The sequence below is a fragment of the Astatotilapia calliptera genome, chromosome 1, assembly GCF_900246225.1.
Source record: "Astatotilapia calliptera chromosome 1, fAstCal1.2, whole genome shotgun sequence".
Classification (NCBI taxonomy): domain Eukaryota; kingdom Metazoa; phylum Chordata; class Actinopteri; order Cichliformes; family Cichlidae; genus Astatotilapia; species Astatotilapia calliptera.
This window is the reverse complement of record NC_039302.1, coordinates 8,782,732-8,808,187: the sequence shown is the minus strand read 5'-3', so window position 1 is coordinate 8,808,187 and position 25,456 is coordinate 8,782,732. Positions and strand designations below refer to the sequence as shown.

The 25,456-nt window shown below is 39.9% G+C and overlaps 1 protein-coding gene across 8 annotated transcripts in view; it reads left to right on the top strand.

Moving 5' to 3' along the window:
• csnk1g1 (casein kinase 1, gamma 1) overlaps positions 1–24,762 on the top strand; it is a 39,319-nt gene extending 14,557 nt beyond the window's left edge. The window contains exons 5-14 of one of the 8 annotated variants that reach the window (XM_026162322.1): positions 5,779–5,927; positions 6,941–7,175; positions 7,284–7,369; positions 9,253–9,337; positions 9,522–9,670; positions 9,751–9,858; positions 10,926–11,036; positions 14,887–14,993; positions 19,832–19,855; positions 20,604–24,762. In XM_026162322.1, coding sequence (XP_026018107.1) covers positions 5,779–5,927; positions 6,941–7,175; positions 7,284–7,369; positions 9,253–9,337; positions 9,522–9,670; positions 9,751–9,858; positions 10,926–11,036; positions 14,887–14,993; positions 19,832–19,855; positions 20,604–20,658 — 1,109 coding nt within the window. In that variant the 3' untranslated portion in view covers positions 20,659–24,762. Of the gene's footprint in view, positions 1–5,775; positions 5,928–6,940; positions 7,176–7,283; positions 7,370–9,252; positions 9,338–9,521; positions 9,671–9,750; positions 9,859–10,925; positions 11,037–14,886; positions 14,994–19,831; positions 19,856–20,603 lie in introns of all 8 variants that reach the window. The other 7 variants (XM_026162315.1, XM_026162338.1, XM_026162332.1 and 4 more) reach the window with 7 other exon arrangements.
• The last annotated feature ends 694 nt before the right edge of the window (positions 24,763–25,456 follow it).

The window sequence follows — 25,456 nt, the reverse complement described above, 5'->3', positions numbered from 1 at the left end:
TTAAAAAAAAAAACTTCAAGGAACTAAAAAAAAACCCAATTACCCCGCAGCCCAAAACACAACAATATTATTATTATTATTATTATTATTATTATTGTTATTCACTCATAATGCCTACAATTTGTCCCTTGCACCGTTTGATTTGTAGTGTGAAACAGTGATTTTAGTTTTAATGGTACCCACACTGCCAGCCATTTTTATTTTTCCAGATTATCCAGATGCCCAACAAATCTTATTATCTAGCTTTCAGAATGAAATGCAAAGCAATAACTGACAACTTCTCGGTTTGTCATAAAAGATTAGTCAGGATTTGCTGACGCATCACTGTTACAGCAACCACTAGCAAGAATGTTGGCAGGATCAAATGAGCACCACAGAGAATGAAATTAAGTCATTTTTTTAAGTGTTGGTACTAAAGGAAATGGGTGTGAAGGCTAGAAACAATGGAACTATGGAAAAATCTTTTTTTTTTTTTTAAAACAGTATCCACGGTTGTCTTGGTAAAATGGGTACAATAATAATGGATACATATCAGATATATTGACCCAAACGAGCTTTTGAGGTCATTTTGTTTTTGTTTGGTTTTAATTTGTTACCTAATGTGCTCTTTAAAACATAGGGATGTTACAGTGTTTAGGGATGACCCCAGTAACAGTTTGTCATGGAAAATAAAAGCCTTTTTTTGTGTCGTGGGTGATCTTTGATGTGCTTTTTTGGAGCTCTACATGCATATGTGATAACCCGACAGGGAGTATAATGGCTATTGTTTTGCAAAGGCAAGGGCTGGAAAAGGCCAACTGTGCGGAAACTCATTAAATATTTAGAGAGTGGGTCTGCCTCTCTTAGTACTAACCTGCCTCTGTCCTCTTCTTCCAGATGGGATAACGTGACCTCATTTCTTCTTGGCTGTGTACTGTGCTACATTCCTCTCAGCCAATGTGGTTATCACAATGTCTGCATGATGGGGTCTTTATGAATTAATGTGGTTTGACTCAGCTGCTCTGTCAGGTGTTGTTATCTGATGCATAAACAACTATCACTGGATATTAATGAGGATGATTCAATTAAAAATCAAGCATCATCTTGCAGTTAATATTTGCCATCGCAATCAGGGGTGCATCATCGCTTTGGTTTTACAAGCCAGTGAGATTATGACACAGCATTGTGAGGAGGGCAAAAATGTTTCTAAGAGCGTGAGGGTTTGTTCAGGGGTGGGTGGAGATTGTTGAGCTGTTAAAGGTATTGGCAGGCAGACCTCGTCATGAAACACTACACCATCTCTGTAAGCACTGCAGGGCACAACGAGTAAACATGTCCAATGGTGACACAGTTTAATAGATGTTACCGACATGTAAAGAAAAGGCCAAAGGTTTTATCGTGTGTGTGTGTGTGTGTGTGTGTGTGTGTGTGTGTGTGTCCCCACTTATGGGAAATCATAGATATATGTTGAAGAAAATTGAGCTTCTTTCATTACACAGTTAGATTTGAGTGAAAATAATTAGAGAAAATGAGGGATTAGAGAAACCATAAAGTGGTGTTTTTGTGTGCTTTTAGAAATTAAAGAGCCCAATGTTCTTGAGTGTGTTTAAAGGGAGACTTAAAGATCGAAAAGAACCACAGGATTTTCCTGCAGCTTTTATTTTTGCATAGAATGATAGAGTATAATGTTTGTTTTTAACACCATAGTTGCTGTATAATTACAGATGTTGATTTCTTGTCACTTAAAGGAAGCACAGCATTTTCAAGGGGATTCATTATGCTCATTTAAACTCCTAGAGTGGCTTTGCACAATTCTCAGTTCAAAATTACCCTTGTTTATCTTGTACTGGACCTGAGTGCAGACCGTTACTTCATTCTGACTGAAACAAACCATTTTAGTTCCTTCATCTTTAAGACCACCCTCCCTGTTTTCCATTCTTATGACTGGCTGCCTCTCTGTGTGCCTGAGAGATCTGGCTCTTTACTCTTTATGACATCAGACAGAGCTAAGAGCAGAAAAAAAAATGGCCTTGAGAGAGTTAACAGAGTTCAAGCATTACTCGCATATATGCGAGTAATGCTTGAACTCTGTTACTCGCATATATGCGAGTAATGCTTGAACTCTGTTACTCGCATATATGCGAGTAATGCTTGAACTCTGTTACTCGCATATATGCGAGTAATGCTTGAACTCTGTTACTCGCATATATGCGAGTAATGCTTGAACTCTGTTACTCGCATATATGCGAGTAATGCTTGAACTCTGTTAACTCTCTTAAGAAGGCCTTTTTTTTTCTGCTCTTAGCTCTGCATTATTGCTTTGCATTTCCTACTGCATTATTGGTAAATATGTCCACATCCATTTATAACAGTATGTAGACTGAAAATATGGAAAAGCATGTTAGTGTTGTTGTTGTTGTTTGTTTTTTGTTAACAATGATATTTATTTCACGAAACCGTTAAAAGAATTCAGATTTTATTTCAAATTAATTAATAAAACAGCAAAAACGATATGCTGGTTGTTGAGCTTTTACAGGTGAAATGCAAATATGTGTGTGGCACAAAATGCCACAGTAGTCAAATAATTGGTCCAACAAATGAGCACATTGACAGCCATCTGCACAGGTTTAGGGAAAGCAGCCACTGAACAACAGAAGCAAGCCAGCAAATACGTCTGTTAGAAATTGAAAGGGGCCAGCTTGATGTTGATTTGAGGGTAGAGCTGAGCAACCAATTGCAGGCTATATCAGTAGTGCAGGCAGCCAATCAAAGATGGATCTGCACGATGTGCAAAATCTTGCATCAGGCAGGAGCTGGCTGTATTCCAGGAGTTTGGTGTGGAGCTGCTGTAGAACCATCACGAGGAGCCTGCTCACAATTTTCTCAGTAAAACCCACCCATTAGTAATATACAGTGGAAAAATCTGTCCACCAGTCTTTGATTTGCTTATCCTGTTATGGCGGGCTGGAGTCTCTCCTAGCTTACAGTGGTTGACGCGTAGCGCAGTACAGTCTTGGACAAATAAAGTCTCTCACAACACTGACAAACACACACACACAGAGCATAGTGAGAAAAGGGAGTTCACGCCTACAGTCAATTTAGAGTCACGAATTCACCAAACCTGCGTTATATTAGACTGTGGGAGGAAACCCACGCATGCATAAGGAGAACATGCGATCTTCACAGAGAAAGCGTCACACACTAATCCAAAATTAATTTCTGTAAGATATTCATTTTCTTCTAACCTGATTACAAATGGTAAATGGCCTGTATTTATATAGCGCTTTACTAGTCCCTAAGGACCCCAAAGCGCTTTACATATCCAGTCATCCACCCATTCACACACACATTCACACACAGTCTTTCTGTGATGCGTTTCAGCACTCTTGTTGTGCAATCTGGTCCACAACGCATGTCTACCAAAGAAATGACAGTTATGTGGCATTTTGGACCTGTGGAAGACTTGATCCTTGACTTTGGGTTGAAAAATTGCACATACAGATTTCAGTGTCACAACCTGTGAATAAATGGGGGAGTGTGTCTTGGCTAGGATGAGCTGTCTTCATTTATCATGCATTCACGAGCAATGTGTAGATTTGTGCAGGTTTTAGGTGCATATTTCCTTCAAAATATTGCTCTAATAAAGGCAATCCCTCAGTGCTGTTCTCCGTATTCAGTCACTTTTGCATCCCGTCCACTTTGTTGAAAATGCAGACTTTGTCTATGCTCTGTGCAAATACTGAAGAAACTCTTACAGTCCAGGTGAGCACACAGAGCAGTCATTGCAATCTTTATGTTTACAAAAATTGAAAGAGAGAAGTGGTACCTGCAAAATTGGTAGCTTCCAACAGCGTTTGAGTTTTCCTGTGGAATTGCTGTGTGTGGTTGTGGACAAAAAGGTTCAGTCTTTAATGTTTGTTTGACTTTTGTGCTGTAGACAACAGTGGTTTGACCATCCCCATTGCTAGTTAAAAGCTAGATCCATATTGTTTTAAACTGTTTATCAACTTATTTACCGCACATCTCCAATCTGACACATTTTTAGGCCTCCCACAGGCACACAGGGTTTCAAGCCACTCATTCCTATGGTACAATTAGCAACCCACAGAACTACATAATGGTGTCCAGAAGCACAGGATGGAGCGCAGCATGACTCCTACATGCCCATATGCTTGCTGACAGCATTTATGCCACCTTTCATACTGCAGTGCATTTCCCATTACCCAGCTGGCAAGCCAAATGTCTCCAGCAACATGTTTTAATATAAATACATCAGTGCACAAAATTTGGGAGTATTATTTGTATTTAGCTTTTTGTCGGTTTGTTTTGCCATTATTTTGAAAAACAAACAAACAGTGTCGTCACACCTTCATATGGCTAATAATAATAATAATAATAATAATAATAATAATAATAATAAACCAAACCATTACAATGGGGACTGACATCCTGTCCATAACTTTTTCTTTTCTTTTCTATTCAAGCTTGTCCATTGAAAGAGAGATGCAAATTTACATTTCAGTGTTGTGTTTAAAGGGACTATTAGAGCTTTGTTAGATTTCACTATAAAACTATTTGCTTAGGGGTTGTTTGGATGAGAGGAGTTTTAATGATGGATGCATTTTAAATCTACATATGTATCTAATCTACATGTATACTTGCATCGCAACACACACACACACACACACAAGAAAGAAGACGGTTACTTTCAAAGTCTGATGCAAAAGATGATTGATGATTGAAAGACTGACTTTAGGATCTTTTTTTTTTTTTTTTTAACTTTGCAATTATACTGTATGTCCAAGGACTGAGTATAACTTTATTATTCTGTTATAGCAAGGTCCTTATGATTGGATCTCCCTTTGAAGTTTCTTGAGAGGACCTTTTTAATAGGAGTCTGACTAGAAGTAAGCACAGCCAAACTTTGAGTCATGCTTCCCTGAAGGCAGTTAACAGTTTGACCTGATTTCCTGTTCTTTGAAACTAAAGTTCAGGCGGTGGTCAGGATAACAACAAAGAATACAAATGTTACCACCAATTACAATTGCATGTGCATATAACTGTAAATCCTGCAGATGGAATATATATTTAGATTCTGTGACGTGCCTATAATTGAAATTAAAACTGCAGGAGGAAATCAGTGCACATGTTGCGCTCCCCCCCCCCCCCCCCCCCCCCCCAAAGTTTAACTGTTAGAAGGAGCTTTCATTCCCAGATTACACATACAAAGAATTAAAAGAGCACTAGCCTTTATGCAAGTTCCAGTGGCATCGGACTGATCACCCAAGACTAAATTACACTGTGGCAAGAGGTAAAATAAGAGCCGGGTTGACAGATGGACAGGATTTTTGAGCAGTGAGAGTGAGTAGAGCAGACAGATCATAATTCAGTTGGGAGGTTGTGATATGAGCCAGAGAAAAGATTAGTTTTCAGCTTGCAGAGGCAGAATGACACAGTATTTCACCTCAGGGTTAATGTTTACCTAGCAGCGCTCTGTCCTCAACGACCTCGTAGTGCTCCTCCTCCTATCGGTCCATTTGAGGGCCTCTTATGGTTGACCTTGGACCCAAGTTGGAAACGTCATTAGTCAAGGGAGACGGGAATAATAAACAGATTTTAAATACTGTATACAAATGAAAAACACTGAGCTTTTTCTGTATGTCGTGTTTAGTACCCCAGCTTTTGAGAGTTGTCTTGGATTACTTTTAGATACTTTAAAATAAATAACATATATAAAGGCAACTACTGGGTTTGTGTCTCCTTGTAATTTTTATTTCTTTCCTCCTCGTATTTTAGCAGAAGGTGTGCCTCAGGTGTTTTACTTTGGGCCCTGTGGGAAGTACAATGCCATGGTACTGGAGCTGCTTGGCCCAAGTCTAGAAGACCTCTTTGACCTGTGCGACCGGACCTTTTCACTGAAGACCGTGTTAATGATAGCAATTCAGCTGGTGGGTTTGGAGCTTTGTATGACACCATCACAAAAACTTCTACTCACTTACTATGACTGATGAAATCAAATACATTGAACATAAAAACTCTGTGAAATTTCTATGAAATGGTTCAAATCACCATCAGCCTATATGCAGAAATGGCACAAAACTATTTGCTACTTAATATAGTAGCTGGAGTTAGACTAACAAGTTCATAATCAAAAAATAAAATGTTTACTGTAGTTTAACAATTTGCACGGCAAGTTCAGCACAATTTACATTTCCAGTTAATGACATATTTTCAGTAAAATCCATTTTCATACTATAGGAATGAACCCTTGTTTCAAAAACTATCCTGGCTGGATATTTCAGAGGCTTAATCCACCAAGCCTTTACATTTTATAGTATGCTCCAGAATTCCCAGTACAAAATGATTCTTATTGAGTAAACTGTCCATATAGCTGATTTTACAAGTCTTGCCTGAATACCTGAGGTTCTTGGAGCTTGTGGAGAGTGACTCTCCTATTACCGAGTATGCAAATTAGCAATCTGTTAGTATATGCATTCTTCTGGGCAGATTTGGGTAGACTGGAAGCTGTCGTGAAGCGCAAAGTCATGCACATCAAAATTTCTGACGTTTCATTTTGTCAGCACAAAAACTGCAGTGCTCTTGTAATATAGATATCCTCTGAAAAAAATGTAAAGACCTCCATAGAAGCTCAGCACAGAGGTTTCCTAAAGACTGCATCGCAGCCACCTCACATTATGAATTTATTATGTTGCTCACCTTTAATTTTTTTCCTAAAAAAAGACAGTGATTCCACTGTAAGTGCAACAAGTTAACCTTAAGTGTTAAAAAGTTGTCGTGCTTTTTTTTTTTTTTTTTTTATAAAATAAACCATAATGCTGAAATTCATTATAACTGAGAAAATAATGTCAACTTGGTTCAGCAGAAAAACCCATTTTCAATAACTGTGACTCTGATTTAGTGGCCAATCATTTACCATGACTGATGTGTTCTTCATCACCAGATTTCACGAATGGAGTATGTGCACTCTAAAAATCTCATCTATAGAGATGTAAAGCCCGAAAACTTTCTCATTGGACGGCAAGGAAATAAAAAGGAACACATCATTCACATCATTGACTTTGGCCTGGCCAAAGAGTACATCGACCCCGAGACCAAAAAACACATTCCCTACCGGGAGCACAAGAGCTTAACTGGTACTGCGCGATATATGTCCATCAATACACACTTAGGCAAAGGTAAGAATGATTTTATTGTTGTTGTTCTGGGACGTCTGTTTGTAAAACGGATGCTTTGGGACATAGTTGTTGAATTGTGTCAGTGAGATGTTATATCTATTGATACAGAGCAAAGTCGGCGAGATGACCTGGAGGCTCTGGGCCACATGTTCATGTATTTTCTTCGTGGGAGTCTACCTTGGCAAGGGCTAAAGGTATGTAAAGTATATTGACAGTTTCCAAGATTCTTTCATCAGGACTCTAGTCATTGTATAACCTTAAATTCTAACACACTCTGAGTTGCTGTGTAATTTATATTATTTACCCATCAGTAGCTGCGGCATGTGCTGAAAGTCTGTTCAATATGACTGAGAAAATGTACTTCCGAAGACTTCAGCTTTCATTGTGTTTATCTCTCCATTGGCACATTTAAGTCTTTCTTAATGAATATTAAAAAAAAAAAAAAGACTAAACAAAGGTTACAGTTGAAAATGAACCAGCTGTTATTTTGTGCTCACAGTTCAAAATTCATAATCTTTAGAAGCTTTTCTTCAGGCTAATGTGTACAGAGTGGTACAGTTGGTTGTTAATTGAAGCAGTAAGCTTCCTATTCCTCTTTGCTTACTACTCTGAATCCTTTCTGCTTAACCACCTGAAAATCTCCCAGAAAGTTGATTCTGTTCATCACTTGACAAAACGTTTCTCCCACTGAAAACGCTACGTCCAGATGAACAGAATCAGCTTTCTGAGATTTCCTTACTTTGATTGAACATGCAACAAGAAACCTCAAATCAGTGGTTCCCAAACTTTTTTTGCTAGGCCCCCCTTTGTTTTACAAGAAAAATGCCCCGCCCCCCCGCAAGCATGCACGCACACGCACAAACACATCCTCCAACCACACACACCCTTATTTTGCTCCATTGCGGTTTATTTCACACCTCAAACATTAAGTAAACAATTAAAAATTACAGGTAGTAATAAAATAAACTACTAACTCTTTTACGCTGCGTCCACACCTACACGGGTATTTTTGAAAACGCAGCTGTTTCGTCCACATGTAAACGGCGTTTCAAATCACCGAAAACTGTATTCCTCGTCCACACGTAAACACAAAAAAGGAGTTTTAAAAATCTCAGAGTTGGTCACGCAACGTCAAAGGTCTGTGCCTTTTTTCACATCACGCTGTGCGCCACGTTATTGTTTAAATGAGATGAATTGCAGAATGGCAGATAGTCAGATTAACAGTATTTTGTCTCTATCTGCAGGTTTTACACGCTTACATATACACACGCAGTTACTGTCCCTCCATTTACAAAGGCAAAGGCATAACGGTGTGATTATTTTACGTGTAGTTGTTTTTTTCCCTGTGTAATAATATTCAACATTGCTGTCAATAAATTTTTCAAAAAAATGCCTCTCTGTGCAAAATGGGTTTAAAAACATAAACAACTGTGGGATACTGTTAGTCCGTGATTTGAACCGAGGGAACAAATCGTGGCAGGATCAGTCTGATGTTATTTGTATCCCGCTGTAACTTTACTGTATAAAAATCTAACATCTCCAAAATGTCAGGAGTAGTTAGTCATTACAACAAGTGTGTGTGTGTGTGTGACCTAAAAATCAAGAATGTGGGATACTGTTTGTCCGTGATTTGAAGAGCCCAGCGCGTGCTCCCGACGAAGGGAAAAGCAATTCTGCAGGGGACCTACCTTGGCACTTGTGCAGGTGAAGCCAAAGGGAAGATATGCTTCACCAGATTTTCTAGTCTTTGGCTCAGAATGAAGTTGGTTTGGAAACATATTCAGCGATGCTTCATCTCCTGCTTTGCGTTTGTGTGGGCGCCCCGTGCTAGCAGTGTCCAAGCATTTTCCCCCCCGCTTTTCATACCGTGCCCCCCCTGCAATGGCTCTACACCCCCCCTCAGGGGGCGGGCCCCACACTTTGGGAAGGTCTGCCTTAAATGGTCTTGATGGCAATAAAGTGATCAGTAGTATCATGCTGTGTCTCCAGTCATGGAAGCTCAGTTGATTTTTCAGAGAGAGCGTTTACTTCAGACACATTAAACAAGAAAAAACACTTTGCTTTGAATCTTTTTCAGGCTGACACACTGAAAGAACGATACCAGAAGATTGGAGACACAAAACGAAACACTCCCATCGAGGTCCTCTGTGAGAACTTTCCAGGTATGCTATTGATGGCTGTAATCTCACTTTTGGATCAGCTTGTGAGCCTTGATAGTGTGAATACTGGCTGTGATGTAACGTGATTTTTCAGATAAAATGATCTAAATGTCGTCCCACTACACAATTTGTACGGATTTATCCTCATGAAAGGTGAGAACATTCTTGTTGGTTCTGTGTAATACAGAGGAGATGGCCACCTACTTGCGATATGTGAGGCGGTTGGACTTCTTTGAAAAGCCAGACTATGAATATTTGAGGACTTTGTTCACGGAACTGTTTGAGAGAAAAGGATACACCTTTGACTACACCTACGACTGGGTTGGCAGGCAGATTGTGAGTAACGGATCACATTTTACATGTCAGTAATTTCACCTGTTTGACTGCAGAGCTGAATTCATTGTTATTCCCCTCAGCCCACACCGGTGGGGTCTGTCCATATAGACTCTGGAGCATCTGCAGTCACGAGAGAGAGCCATCCTCATAGAGACCGACCCTCACAGCACCCACCAATCAGAAACCAGGTACGTCCGGTTGAGCAATGGGGACCAGACTGCTTCTTGCCATGCTGTGGTCCAGTGGATGGACCCATGGTGCATTACAGCCTGAAACTCCCTTTACTCTCTGTATGATGATCTCTTTGCCAAGCAAAGCTTATGTGCATGCAGTGACAATAGGATGTGCTATGCAAGTATTCTTTTGAACATCTCTGTATATTTAAATGCTGGAAAATTAGTTTTAAGGCATCAGGGCAAATTTATCCCAGTCATCTTTGCCTTCGTGTTTTTGGATTTACTGTGCGCTTTAGATATTGTAGATAAACTTTTGGCAAGTGTTTAAGACCATAAATTAAATTAAACTAAATTCTGGTAATTAAAAGCAGCCCACAAAGATGAAGGCTGACTGAAATAAAGCTTTGTAATCATTCACATATTCTACAGTGTAGAATAGAGGCACTTAGGGAGAACTTTTTTGGGTATATATGGGTTTTGTGCCCATGTTGTCAGTGCACCTGCTTTTCGATGCTATTTGGGTGCTTTAAATGCAAATTTCAGAGCCAGGGTTGAATTGTCGCAGTCTATGCTACAAATGAAGGACTTGAATAGCTGTTAGTTAGTCTGGTTGAATTTGATCTACAGTTTTGCGTGTGTAAACACATTTGCTTTGAATCCAATTTAATTCATTGCTGGTATGAAGATGAGCTGGAAAATAAATTGCTGGCTTTATAAAGCTCTGAGCATTTAAATAGGTTACTTGTTAGTGGTTCATGCTTATTTTTTTGTTATTCAGGTGTAATGAGATTGAGGCCAAAGTTTGAGACCTGTGAGCTTAACTCCATTAGGCTTCAGGCTCATTAGTTTCTGATTCAGTTTTATGGCTGAAGCCTTGCTATGATTTTGATTTACTTTTTTTTTTTTTCAATTTTGTTCATTTATTTATTTTTTCTTCTCCATATCTCATGCTGCTTTGCATGGTTACCTTGCCTCGCACACCCAAATATCCATCTTTCCTTCACCCCCCTCCCCTTCCCATTGCACTTTCAAACCCACTTCCCTTCACATCACCGACGCCACCCCCGATTCCTAAGCAGACAGCAGCCTCAGATCGACGAGGAGCATGGGAGGTGCAGCCCGCACGCCAAGCAAACTCCTCCTATCTGACCTCCCACCTGACAGCGGACAGGCACGGGGGCTCAGTGCAGGTATACACCCCTCACCTGATCAACCGGCAGCCCCCACCCAATCTCCATGGAGTCAGATCTGTCTCAAATAATCCAAACAAAGATAAATACACTCATAATATGGCTTGTAAATGGAAGGGAAAGACGCAAAGGCATTTTTGTGACACAATTTGTTTTCCCCCCCCCCGCTTGGGGAAACGATATATTTTCAAGGGATTAGTCTTATTTTGAGACAAATATTTTATTTGCGAGTTAAACAACTATGAATACTTAGGAAACTCGTGTTTAGCAAAGTACTCAAGCATTTAATTCATATTATTTTGCAAATAATTTTGCTACTGAACTGGCATTTTTATTCATCTTCATTATCTAAAAGCTCATAATAATCACAAAACACTGATATAGTTACTAATGCTTTATGCCAGACATGAATTGCATTTATTAAGTGTTTTAGCTTCATGTGTGAGACAGATCTACAACCATATACCCCCCCCCTCCAACCCTTTTGCCCCTGGCTGGGAAATGTTAATTTTCTGCTCCACCATATGCATGTCATCTGGTGCTACCCACCCCAGATGGTGAAAGTGTGATTTAGCTTTATAAACAGCAGCCCTTCTTGGGGCATTTTGATCTCCGGTCCTACAACTCTTCATGATGCTTGGACATTCTTTGCAAGATCAAGAAGCCTTCTGCATGGCAGAACGACCTGGCATAGCTAGCTAATTGCATGCTTCTAAACCATTATAGGCCTTTATGCTTAAAGGAACATATTTTAGTAATTTTGTCTCCTAGCCCATTCCAAAGACTGTCTCGGTCTTCAACAGGGTTTGTTTTGCTTCTGGGGATTCCTTTTACTAAATGGCATTCACTTAAAAATAGTTTGGAAATGTAAACATTTTTATACATATATTGTGAAACTAGATCATTCCCTGGAGTGCCATTGGTAGAAGCATGGCACTCTGTGAACACAGTGTGGAGAAAAGGGTGCTGTGACCAACGCAGTGGTCATCAGACTTGGCTTTTTCAGGCTTTATTATATTACACATCAGAATCAGTTATTTAACTCGTTTAAGTATAGATCATTAAAGACTGAAATCTCTCTTGTCCTTTAATGCAAACGCAACTTATTTCCTTTAAGATAACTGCTACACTGTTACAGAAAGATTTTTTATTTATTTCTTTTTTTAAATGTTCTTTTTTCCAACATTTCGTACACAATCAGGTATATTATCCTGATCTACTGATGCGTACATATTCAATCAGGTGAAAGTGTAAGGGGAAGTTGTTGGCTTTTTTTCATATATTTGGGCAAGTAAACCTGGAAGTTTACAGATAAACACAATTCTTTTCTTTTTTTGTGTTGGGGGGAAAAAAGTCAGCATATCAGCAAGACAGGCTTGGCTTTTAAAGAGGCAGGCAGGGACTTTCTGTTGTGTTTTTTTCTTTTCTTTTTTTTCTTTCTTCCTGTATCATGAAAAAACAAAAGGAAGCCAAGTTAATATCTTTTTTAGCACAAAATGTTTCCTTAAAAGTCGTCATACAGCTCAGGAATTCTCTCTCAGTTCAGTGAAGGTAAAAAAAAAAAAAAAGACTGAATAGGTGTGCTCGTAATTAGACACTCGTTCAGGCATCTGGGATGTGCCTTTCTGGGAAACAGAGACACACTGAGTGGAATTCAAGTTGAGATTTGATTTTACTCGTCTCTATGGTGCCTTGGCTCACATGTGTGAGCAATACTGCTGACTGATTGCGCATGATAAAGTGAGTCCACAACAAGTGCGTGATGTGAAATGAAATTAAATGTGTGAGCAGACGTACAGTCACATTTAATTTTTTACAGTCTGGCTACACTTTACTACCCCACCATCTGCACTGCTAGTTTATCTTATCCTATCTGTCCTGTCCTATCCTTTGCATATTCTCCTGTCAGGATTCTTATAAATTCAAACATTTGGGGAAAAAAGGATGCCTGAATGAGGTGTCTTTTTGTGCCTACTAGGCCCTGGGCCAATCAAAGACAGTAGGAGTAGATGTGTTTGGCACAGACCAAAGAGCTTTTCAGGAGAAGACCCACACACACAGTGTGAAGCATGTCGGTAGATATGGTTTGGGGTTTCTTCCCCAGGGACTAGAAAGCTAATCGATTGAACTATTAATCCTGGAGGTCACCTTTTAACAGTGTAATGATTGTAAGCACACAGCAAATCCACCAAGGCCGAGCAAGAACACATGGAGGGTTATGAGATTGGCTACAATAGTCACATTTCATATATGAAATATGTCTGGACAGTTGCATTCAAGAATGCATACAAGAAATTATTATTTATGCTTAACATCGCAATACTAGCTTGAAACCAAGTGTTTACTTCTCCTCGACAGGAATATTGAGAATTTTCATTGTGGTAGATCAAAGAAGATATGTTTGCTTTCCTAAATATGTCCAAAAAGCCAACAAATCCACTTCACTCCACTTTTCACGATCTATATGTACTCATGAGTGCATGTGGGTGCACACAAACCCATTTTTGTGACAAATAAAAGCATTGCTTCTTTTTACAGGCTCATAAGTTCAAGAATAAATGGCTGCTACTGGCATCTTGATTTTATGATTTGTCCTTCATCTAAACATGGTTTTTTACAGAGCAGGATTACAGTCACAAGGGGTGTGACTTTTTTGTTTTTTTCCTCCCCAGAATTCCTGCTTTATTTTTATTAACTAAGAATTTTGACTTTCATCTTAGAATCCTGATTAGTTCTTCACAGAACTAAAGAAAACGCCAGAGTTCTGAGGCTGAAAAGTAAAAATTCTGATTCTTTTTAGAATTCCGAAAAGGGTGGAAGAGTCATCACCCACGAATACTTATAATAAAAATAATAATGTTTTTTTTTTTTCCTTCAGTGGCCCCAATCCTCTTATGTATGTTTAAGAAGTCATTTTACTCATTTAGTTTTATTTTTAAGTAATGAGTCTATAGGTTTGCTGAATGGATTCCACAAGCAACAGAAAGATGTTGGTGCAGTTTCGCTTTATACCAGGGGTGGGCAATTGATTTTCCCAAGGGGTCACATGATAAACAAAGACTGTTGAGGACTGCACCAATAAGCTGAACTCAGTTCTGCTCAATATTAACTATTTCTTTGTTAGCTTACCAGTGCAGCCCTTCTCAGTAGTCCCAGTTTCTCATGGGCCCTTTGGGGAAAATCAGTTGCCCTCCCCTGTTCTATACAAATCTATTAAAATGAGTTTTCTACATGTAGTTGTAATTGCCCATGTTTGGTGAAGTCTTTACTTTAGTTTCAGGTGTGGTCACTGGTGAGACCTTGCCCTTGTATACTGTAGGGACACAGCTTGTTTGTTGATGGAAAGCTACAGCCCTGTATTTACGTGATATTGTAATTACTGCAATCTGAAATTTGCTTGCCTCCCTCCCAACCTGTGCTGTCTTTTGGGATTAAGTTTTGACTCTTAAAAGTCTTTTATTTTTTCTCTCTGGAGCATTTCAACATTCTAACTTTGGTGACTCGTTGCTGTTTTGGGGCAAATATCGATACACACTGATAACAAACAAGACTATGTTTGTATGACTTGAAGCTACAAAATAGTAAAAAAAAAAAAAAATAGCAGAACCATTCACAGACTGCAAGCCAGGTTTTTCTTCATGTTGTGTTTTTTTGTTTTGTTTTTTTGCTGCCACGAAACCAGTTTCTCCCAATACAAGCAAAACTAAATGAACTAGAGTATTTGTGTTAACTTGTTCTTTGTTAACCAGGTAAACTTTCTGTCACAGCAGTATCTGGTTTTTCCATACGTATCTGTTGTGTGGACAAACATAAGTGGTTTAACTGAACTTAACACCAGTCTGTGTCACAGGTGGTCAGTTCAACCAACGGGGAGCTGAATGCAGACGATCCGCTGGCTGTTCATTCCAACGCCCCAATTACAGCTCCGCCAGAGGAGCATCCGCCCGACGAGGCCAAGTATGTGTCATATAGCCACCACGACTCTCTTCCATGTCCATCTGTCGCTTCCTCTCTTTCCCTCTTTACCTCCCTCTGTCTCCTTTTGCTATTGTCTGGAATTGTGACAGCTCCAGCCACCAGCTGTCATCTTCCACCTGCCCCTCTTATCTGTCTGGGTGTGTGGGTTTACGATCTGCAACCAGTCTCTATATCCCTCAGTGAATTTTCCTTTTCTGTAAAAATAAAAAAAGCCATTGTACAGTACTGTGCAAAAGTAAAAGCCAGCCCTCATTTCTTTAATAGCTCTTTGGAAATCACCCTGGTGGAGGAAAAAATACAAAACTATGTTATATCTATCAAACTATGTTATCTTTAAGATTTTTCCTAGATTCAACTTAAAATGGAAACAAGTTTTGTTTTTACGATGGGCTGCTAGTAACAATATGCCTAAAGTTCTTTGCAAAGTTGTTTATGTGTAGACACAACACTAGTTCATCCTTTGAGTTAGGTGCCATTTTATCCTTGAGTGATTCATAGGTCAGTGTTAAGTGGTTTAACATACTGAAGAAAAAAAGCAGCCACTGGCCGACAGAATGCCTGGAGAACTATTGCTCAAGAGCTCTTAAAAAATTACAGGAAAGCCTGGCTCCATGGCAGCAAAAAATAAAGAAATGAAGGGTTGCCTCAAGACTTCTGCACAGTACTGTAGATTAACTAATGCACCCCCTCATGCCTGTGCCCAGCCAATCAACCATTAACATAGACTACAATCTCTACAGCACACAAGTACAGTGGGGCAAAAAAGTATTTAGTCAGCCACCGATTCTGCAAGTTCCCCCACCTAAAATGATGACAGAGGTCAGTAATTTGCACCAGAGGTACACTTCAACTGTGAGAGACAGAATGTGGAAAAAAAAAAAAATCCATGAATTCACATGGTAGGATTTGTAAAGAATTTATTCGTAAATCAGGGTGGAAAATAAGTATTTGGTCACCTCAAACAAGGAAAATCTCTGGCTCTCACAGACCTGTAACGTCTTCTGTAAGAAGCTTTTCTGTCCCCCACTCGTTACCTGTATGAATGGCACCTGTTTGAACTCATCATCTGTATAAAAGACACCTGTCCACAGCCTCAAACAGTCAGACTCCAAACTCCGCCATGGCCAAGACCAAAGAGCTTTCGAAGGACACCAGGAAAAGTATTGTAGACCTGCACCAGACTGGGAAGAGTGAATCTACAATAGGCAAGCAGCTTGGTGTGAAAAAATCAACTGTGGGAGCAATCATCAGAAAATGGAAGACATACAAGACCACTGATAATCTCCCTCGATCTGGGGCTCCACGCAAGATCTCATCCCGTGGGGTCAAAATGATCATGAGAACGGTGAGCAAAGATCCCAGAACCACACGGGGGGACCTGGTGAATGACCTGCAGAGAGCTGGGACCAAAGTAACAAAGGTCACCATCAGTAACACACTACAACGGCAGGGAATCAAATCCCGCAGTGCCAGACGTGTTCCGCTGCTGAAGCCAGTGCATGTCCAGGCCCGTCTGAAGTTTGCCAGAGAGCACATGGATGATACAGCAGAGGATTGGGAGAATGTCATGTGGTCAGATGAAACCAAAGTAGAACTTTTTGGTATAAACTCAACTCGTCGTGTTTGGAGGAAGAAGAATACTGAGTTGCATCCCAAGAACACCATACCTACTGTGAAGCATGGGGGTGGAAACATCATGCTATGGGGCTGTTTTTCTGCCAAGGGGACAGGACGACTGATCCGTGTTAAGGACAGAATGAATGGGGCCATGTATCGTGAGATTTTGAGCCAAAACCTCCTTCCATCAGTGAGAACTTTGAAGATGAAACGAGGCTGGGTCTTCCAACATGACAATGATCCAAAACACACCGCCCGGGCAACAAAGGAGTGGCTCCGTAAGAAGCATTTGAAAGTCCTGGAGTGGCCTAGCCAGTCTCCAGACCTCAACCCCATAGAAAATCTGTGGCGGGAGTTGAAAGTCCGTGTTGCTCGGCGACAGCCCCAAAACATCACTGCTCTCGAGAAGATCTGCATGGAGGAATGTGCCAAAATACCAGCTACTGTGTGTGCAAACCTGGTAAAGACCTATAGTAAACGTTTGACCTCTGTTATTGCCAACAAAGGTTATGTTACAAAGTATTGAGTTGTATTTTTGTTATTGACCAAATACTTATTTTCCACCCTGATTTACGAATAAATTCTTTACAAATCCTACCATGTGGATTCATGGATTTTTTTTTTTTTTTTCACATTCTGTCTCTCACAGTTGAAGTGTACCTCTGGTGCAAATTACTGACCTCTGTCATCATTTTAGGTGGGGGAACTTGCACAATCGGTCGCTGACTAAATACTTTTTTGCCCCACTGTAGTGTAAAAATCATTGAAATTAGTGTTGGCACTGGTTTGAGCTGGTAGCAGGAACTAACCGGTAAATGGTGCCAGTCTTAAGCATCAGCAGCTGGAATGGTGCCACGCTGCATGGCTGGCCAGTCACTGAAAAAACTGCTGTGCAAGCTGAAGATCACACGGTTCGTCTGACTGACAAGAAGTGAGGGCAGCTCTTAGGATTCACACAGCTCTCAGACTAAACAGTATATAATAATGAGGAGATGCATAGTTTGAAACGGAAGTAATAACAGAAATGTAGGAATCAACTTTAAACACATTTTCTTTCTCCACCATGCTTTATGATATTGATTGAGGGAGGCAGCCATTCCAATTTAACTTCAGCACTGGACCACTTGACTGGTCTAGATTCAAGTCTGCGGTGGAAAGATTTATGATGCTGGGCCTATTTCATACAGCGCTTTCAGCTCCAAGTGCTTTACATTAAAGTCCAGACATCAAACAAAGTCAAATAAGACCAATAAAAATAGAGGAGTTTAAAAAAAGAAAAGAAATATAAGTAAACAAATTAGATTGTGCGTAACTTTTAATTTTACATGCAAATAAACAAAATTTGAGCAGAGGATATTTACTTTTTACTTTTTTAATTTCAATTATTCACAAATTTCTTCAATTAAAATCAATTTTTAATAACCGGCCCACTGAGTAAGTAACCTCAGAATCAGCAACAGCCCAACTGAGCCTTAAAAAAAAAAAATGAAGTAGTTAACCCAAAAACAAAATTGTTTTGATGATTTTAAGACATTTCTGGCCGCAGCCTTTGGGCAGCTGCTCGACCGCTAAAACGTCGTGAGGACTGAACTTCATAGCACGTCCCTGACAAACTGTAACAGTGTGTGTATATATAAATAAATAGTAAGTGTTTAACAGAACACCTTGCTGAATTGCTGGTCCATTTTATGCTCTTACTTCATGTAGTTTATGTATACACTGGTGTTCTAGTAACACATCAAAATGAGAGCGAGCACACTATTGAACCCCTTAACACCTCAGGAAAAAAATCACTCATTGTGTACTGCGTTTTAATATGCTTTACATATAATTACCTATGAACATGTTTTAGATAAGTTCAGTTCAGCTGTCTGGGAAAGTTTAATGCTGAAGCGATTAACCATGAACCAGCTTTAACAACAGTGTTTATAAAGTGTCGCCTCCTGAATCTCCGAGCTGCGTGTTCTGTTTTTAATGTGCATTCATTTCTGTCTCTGCCCAGATGGCCGGCCTTGCTGCTGTTGTCTCCTTTCACACGATTGCGTGATATTATGATTGGTGTGTTTTGTGCCCATCTCCTCTTTGATGCCCCATCAAACAAAATTTTTTTTATTTTTTTAATGACATAATGATGGCAAATTGATTTAAAATTGGCCTTATAGGAAATATTTGGTGTAGTTAAGCTGAAATAATACGACATTTTTATTCACAATCATGGACTCAATCTAAAAAAGACAAAAGGCTGTCTTCATAGGACCAGTTTAAAATGTTAAGCCTCAGTTGCACAGCCCTAGAGACTGGTTGGTGATCATCTGGCAAACACAGGTTGCTAGGGAAAAATGTCTATTCTCCCCAACTTTATTGGCAAGTAGTTGCTGGCTGTTGCCGGCTTTTTCCATGTGAAAGTAGTCACAAAGAGTGCGTCGCAGTGAAAACCTCGGTTTGGGCGCTAATGATACTGATACGGTCGTTTGTAGTTTGCATGAAACTAACTTGTCTGCAAACATTGAGCTGTAGTGGAACTAGGCCTGTGGGCCTAGAAACTGGTCCATTAGACTCTACAGCATCCTGTGTCCAAAATAGGAGACAAGTTAAAGTCACATGATTAGTGGTCATGTGACTGAATACCCACATGTTCGGGGTTTTTTTTTGGTTTTTTTGCATTAATATTTTCACCTATTTATGGGATAGAACAAATCTAGTTAATTGTTTTACTAAACAAAAATAGTTGCACTACATTATGTTAGTACTTGTTGTAGCATTAAAAAGTCTAGCCACCCACAGTGCACATTTGCCCAGTTTAAGTGAGCACGTAAATGTCAACTCTTGTGGTTCATTGTGTTTAACATAGAAAATGAAGTAAGTATAAGGACACAATGATCTACACACCAAGCAGCTTTTATTAAAGGATTTAACATTTTAGAAACATGCTCAAAACGTGATGCCGTATCACTCCCGTTCCCGGGAATTCTAGGAGACATAATAAGCTGCAGGGATGTTCTGTGACCTTCTCTGTGACCTTCTCTCTTTTAACCTCTCTTAACTTTCTGTCTCTGTGTCCACCTGTGTCCTGTTGGTGCGTGTGTGTGCATGTTTGTGTGGCATGTTCCCAGCCCCATCATCTCGGTCTCGCTGTATTAATCTATCTTTCTTTTCTCTTTACTCTCCTCCTGCTCCTCCTCCTTCTCCTCCTTCTGTAGCTGCGTGAAAATGCTCAACCTGTGGTGAGTCCCTCTCTGCTCGTCCACATCAGACTCATGGGACAGGGAGTGGACCAGCCTAGGCTGGGCCCAGTGGAGTTATTTACAAAATGTAACCAGACTCTCACTGGTGCATATTATATAGTGCCCACAAACATTGTCAGCTGTGTTTACTGCCAAGTTTCTGCCCGTTTTCTGCATTTAGTAAACCTTGCTGCCTGACAAACATTAATAAATAATATCAGGCCAGAAAGAAAAACTGTCTTTTTAATTATGGCTCCTTTATAACTAAACATTTGACTTTAGGTTACAGCCTTTTTGCATGGAACACCACTATTTGTTAAATATTAAATGAATCTGAGGGTACCCAGTCACTGTCCTATGTCCTAATCTGCTTTTTTCTTGTCTTTGTATGTTCTTATTAACCGTTCAGGCTCACCGTGTCCTGTGACTTTTGTGTTCACTGCTTCCTTTTTAATTTATTTTTAAAGATTTTACCTAGAAGTATTGCCTTCAGAGTCAGTTTGTAGTTTTTGTTCCTCTGCCATTTGTCTGTTAAAATGGTGGGAGGTGAATACGCAAACGCTTGGTGGATGGGAACACATCCATCGTGTCCATGTTAAGGTGTTACTGAGTTCTTACTGTTCTGGTTTAAAAGACAAAGAAATAAGACTCAGATGAGGCTCCTGTGATATTTAACACACTGCCGTGTTTGTTCTTTCTCGTGCTTCTCTCATCCACGCGCTCATTTAACGTCCACGTCTTTCTGCAGGTGTTGCTGTTTCTTCAAGCGGAAACGGAAGAAGAACACGCCACGGCAAAAATGATCACGCAGCACCAGCCTGAAACGTTCCAGCTGTTTGGCTCAGTCGATTGTGATTTTATTCGAAATCAGTAAGGTCCCGTTCAGAATAGAAGAGGGAGTCATCTGAGAGATCTTGATTGAATTGTTCTCCGTTTTTTGGACAAGTTTAAAAACGGTTTGCTGAGATGTACAAGATGCTTGTGTCTTCTTGTGGGATTTTTTTTTTGTTGTTGTCTTTTTTCTTCTTCTTCGCCCTCCACCCCTCTGTCAAGCTGTGCCGGGTTGTGTTGCAGGTCAGTCAGCCAAATGGGGAAAAAACCTTTCTGATGGAATTTTGCAGAGGATAATCTTTTTTCCTTCCTCCCCCAAGACTCCCGACATCAGTATTTTTTTTTTTTCTCCTGAAGAGGAAGAGATGGCACCTCCTGTGGAAACTTGCTTCACTACGATTCCTGCTTGACTCATAAAATCATCATCTTCAGTTCCTTTCTAATCTCCTAAATGCATCCTGCCCTCAGTTTGCAAACTCATTATGACACAAAGCCCTTTATGATGATTCCTGATGTAGGAACTGAATGTAACACAAGAAGAGCCAAGAGTGTAACCGCCTATCGTCACATACAGGCACAAAGAGCATCAGTCTGCCATTTGGCCTCTGCACGTTATATTTTTTGTTGTTGTTGTTTTCTTTTTCCCCCCGTCCTCCAAAGAGGTCAACTCTGGCACTGGGACCGGGGCCTGAGACATCAGAAAACGGAGACGCCTCATGTACAGTGTTCTCTGCTCATGCTGCTTGGTTAAAGCGCTCCCTTAACCTCGCTGCTGTCAAAACACACTACAGTCTCTTTGGACTCTCCTGCAGTTTTTGCTCCTACCCTTCGCTGAGCAGCAACATGACACTTGTAGATGCAGGGGGGTGGGAAAACAAATGCTATTTATGCTATTTATCTCTCGGTTTCCACCAGTTTTTCCTACTAATTCTTAAACATACGCACTGAATGTATGGACAGTAAAATAAATGACTTTAAAGCATTTATATAATCTGTCACGTGCACGGGAATGAAATTGCAGTTGGGGAGCTGAGACCAATGTTTTAAAAAAAAAAAGAAGAAGAAAAAAAAAAGGTGACCAAAACTAGGTGGGAGGGTCTTAAATGTTGTTGATCTTGTAGACATTGGGGGATGCTTTGGAATAACATGAGGAAAAAGTGATGAGGCACTTTTGGAGAATCACAGCCTCTGAAACGCTTCTGTCCAATGCCTTAACCCCCCGACCAACCTACTGACCGACCAACCGACCGCAGTCACATCACCACTTGGATGACACGTTGGCGGCATAGTTAATGTGAGATTTCAGTGTCTTTTTTTTCCTTTTCTTTTCTTTTTCCCGTCCCCTCCCCTTTTGGGTATCCTGTGTAATAAAGAGTACCAGACTGTTCCCAGCTAGTGTGAGAGCAGTTAACGACTTCCCCTTTGTTGACACACTGAAGATGTATTCCCAAGAAAGTGATGCCAAATGGAACGTTTTGGTGTAATGATGTGTAACGGTGTTCCAGATGTCCCCCGGATGTCCCCCGTCCCCCAGTTACCCTTGTGCGTACCAGTGTGAAGACCCCACGTGCTGCAAAGTGGTGACGTTTGGACGACTGCTGAACCCCCTTCTCCTTGTCAGCACCGGGAGAGGAGAAAAAAGAGGGCGGAGAAGTGAACGTGTCTGTACCATTCTCACTCTTTATTTAGTGTCACGGAGGACTGCCTTGAAACAAAATCCTCAGTACGTCACCTTGCCTATCCTCCTAACAGAATGAATTACCATATGTGTGTTCTTTTTCTTTTAAATTTTACATCTTATGCTAATGTGAATTTGTTGAATGCAATTTTTTTTTTCATTCCAAATAGCCATGGTTTTATGGGGAAAGAGAGGTTAAACAAACAAACAAAAAAAAGCTTGAGACCACGACTGCACTACATTTGTTGACCCCGGCTTTCCCTGACGAGACCCTGCCTTCTTAATACTGTACTTTAAATGTGCTTATTACTTTAATTGTAGCTGCCTCGTGTGCTAGGCCTTCCCTATAGGGTGCAGGGAATGCACACACACACACACACACACTCTTCTGTTTTTTTGCCCCACCCACTTTTTTTGTTTGTGTGTGTGCCATGACGGCTTCCCTTCACTCCATTTCCCTCTGTCCACACACACACTCATTCATCCAAGACCAAGATGAGTGGAGTTTCAGGTTTGTCTCCATCATCTTTAGAAATATGATGTTGTAGATGTTGCAGATATTTCTCAATGAATCAGTATGTAAACCTGCTTGTTATATGTATTTACACTGTATAGCTTCCAGTTTATTATTATTTTTTTAACCCCTGACATGTTGGTTACTCTGGGGTCTAAGTTATTGTGTTATTGAAAGTACTTGAATTTGAAAATCTACGGGACCTTTTCTTCTTTTCTTTTTTTTACCCCTTTTCTTTTCTTGGGCGTTACCATAGTAATTCCACACATAGGATTTGAGGGGAACGGTGGGAAAACCAGGCTATCTGAATGACAGGTATTCATGTCTCTGATATGTCTTAATGCCTCTTAAAGTTTATTTTTTCCCAGACAAACACGGCTCGGCCATTTCATTCCAGCTGCCTGAGGAAAAAACTCAAAGTATTCTGATATGGATATCCAGACTGTAGCCTTCAGTCTTTCCCCCCATGGATTTCCCTGAGTGCCATTTCCTGAGACTACTACTAGCCCATGCCTTTTACCTGTGCCAGGAAAATATGAAGTTGAATGTTTTATTATTTTAGCTTTTTCTGTCTTTGGATGATTGCATTCCACCATGTGTCCTTGAAGGGGTCCGCTGTCATTTTTGGGAAGAATCCTCGAGCAAACGTGGCTCAGCGCAGCAAAGCGTTGCAGTGAAAGTGTTTCACGAGTCGTTCCTGTTGGTTTCTTTCATTCACAATGTCACTGGAGAGAAACCGGACACCAGGTTTATTATTCCCGAGTCGGATGTTGTGACTGATCATCTTTGCGACATTTTCTTCTTCCGTTAAAGCTTGCAGGCTGTCCAGCTCTTCAGCTCCCGGCTGAAATGCTCGATATGTTACTCTGATGTATCCGCTTTTCTTACTGTTGGCCTCATGCAGAGTGGTATAGGAGTGCTCTGCGTGACTTGTATCTGCATGGCTTACCTGGAGACTATCTTTCTCTCTCTCAGTCTCCAGCGAATTTCCTCACCTGTAGGGCTCGTATACTGTTGGGTCAGTGAGTCAGTTTTGGCTTCCAGGCCTCATGTAAAATACATCAAACATTTTCATGTCTTCATTCCTTTTCAGCGGCCATTATTTCTTACACAGTTCACTTCAGTCAGACTTTGGATGTGTGGAACTTAGTCAAAGCAGAGGACGGTGTGAAGTGTGAATGAACGGCTTCGGTCTCTTTGGGTTCTCTGGCACTTTTTCCTCGTTGCTGTACTGTAGACTTACTGTGTGTTGGATTTACTGTATTTTTTTTTTTTTGTATTGTTTTGTTTTTGAGGGAGAGGTGACATTTGCTACAATATTGTGATGATTATTTGAACTGTAAATTGTACAGAGTTCACAATTGTAGTCCGTTTTCTGTTGGGAATCCATATAAAATCGTATTCTCTGATCATTTTTTCCTTTTTCTGGTTTTTTTTTTTTTGTGTTTTTTTTTCCCCTGACTGTGGAAAATCAAATTGTACAGCTCCAGAGTTTATCCTCCTCCCTCGGCATTGTTTGTTTTTATTTTTTAGAGCCTATGATTAAGAGGAATCTTAAAACTGTAAATAAATATTATTGTGCTGAAATATGAATGTCACTTCTAAAATGTATTTGAATGAGTTAGTCAAGGGCTTCAAGAATGAAGGACCCACATTTCTTTTTATGGTTTCATATTTTTGATTTGCAGAAAGGTAAAGGTCCTTTTTATCTGAGATGCCTATATTTTATTTTGTGTTTTGTTTTTTGTTTTTCTCTTTGGATTCATATAATACAATGTGTCACACATGAACCTTATAAAAATCACTTTTTATTCCCTCCACACCTAAAGGGAAAACTCCAATTTGCACCCTTTTTTATGTAAAATAAAAGATCTCTCCACCTTGTGGGCATGTCTCTTGTGACGTGATTTTTGTAAAGTCTGCTTCAGGAAATGTTTTGACTTTGATCAATTTTTTAAATGTGTGTGACTTATAAACCCAGCAGATTTGGACCTTCATATTCAAAAACCAGAAATGCTGTTTTCAGCTCAGTGTCTGTATAGGGATCTTTGAAGTTTTCTATCAGGTCAGCTGTTTGAAGACAAGTTTTACTTTGTTTTAGAGTTTGACTGATAGAGGAGACCAAAATATTAGAGATATCAGCCAATATTTTTTTCCTTATGTGGAAGTTTTATACTGCCCTCTGGTGGACAAACAGTGCATCACCACCTCCTACAAGGTTGAAGGGTGTTTCTCCCATCTTTTTCTTAATTGTATTGGTTTGATATTAATGCTGATACCTATAGACTGGCAAATGTCTAATATTAGTCTTGCAAATAAGTTGGATGGGTTGATAAAAGATATACATTTGTGTCACAGCAGCCAAAACAAGAATGTGGCTCATAAAAATAAAGCTTTTACCATCAAATAGCTGAGGAAAGAAAATACACAAATTAGCTCACTTGAATTAAGATGTGGAAAGGTCAATCTGCAGGCTTTGAATTAGAATTGGAATTTCATAACAAACTCAGATTTTGCTCTTTAAAGGTTTTTAACACCATTATGGCCGGCCAATGTAAACGGACCATTTCAAAACAAA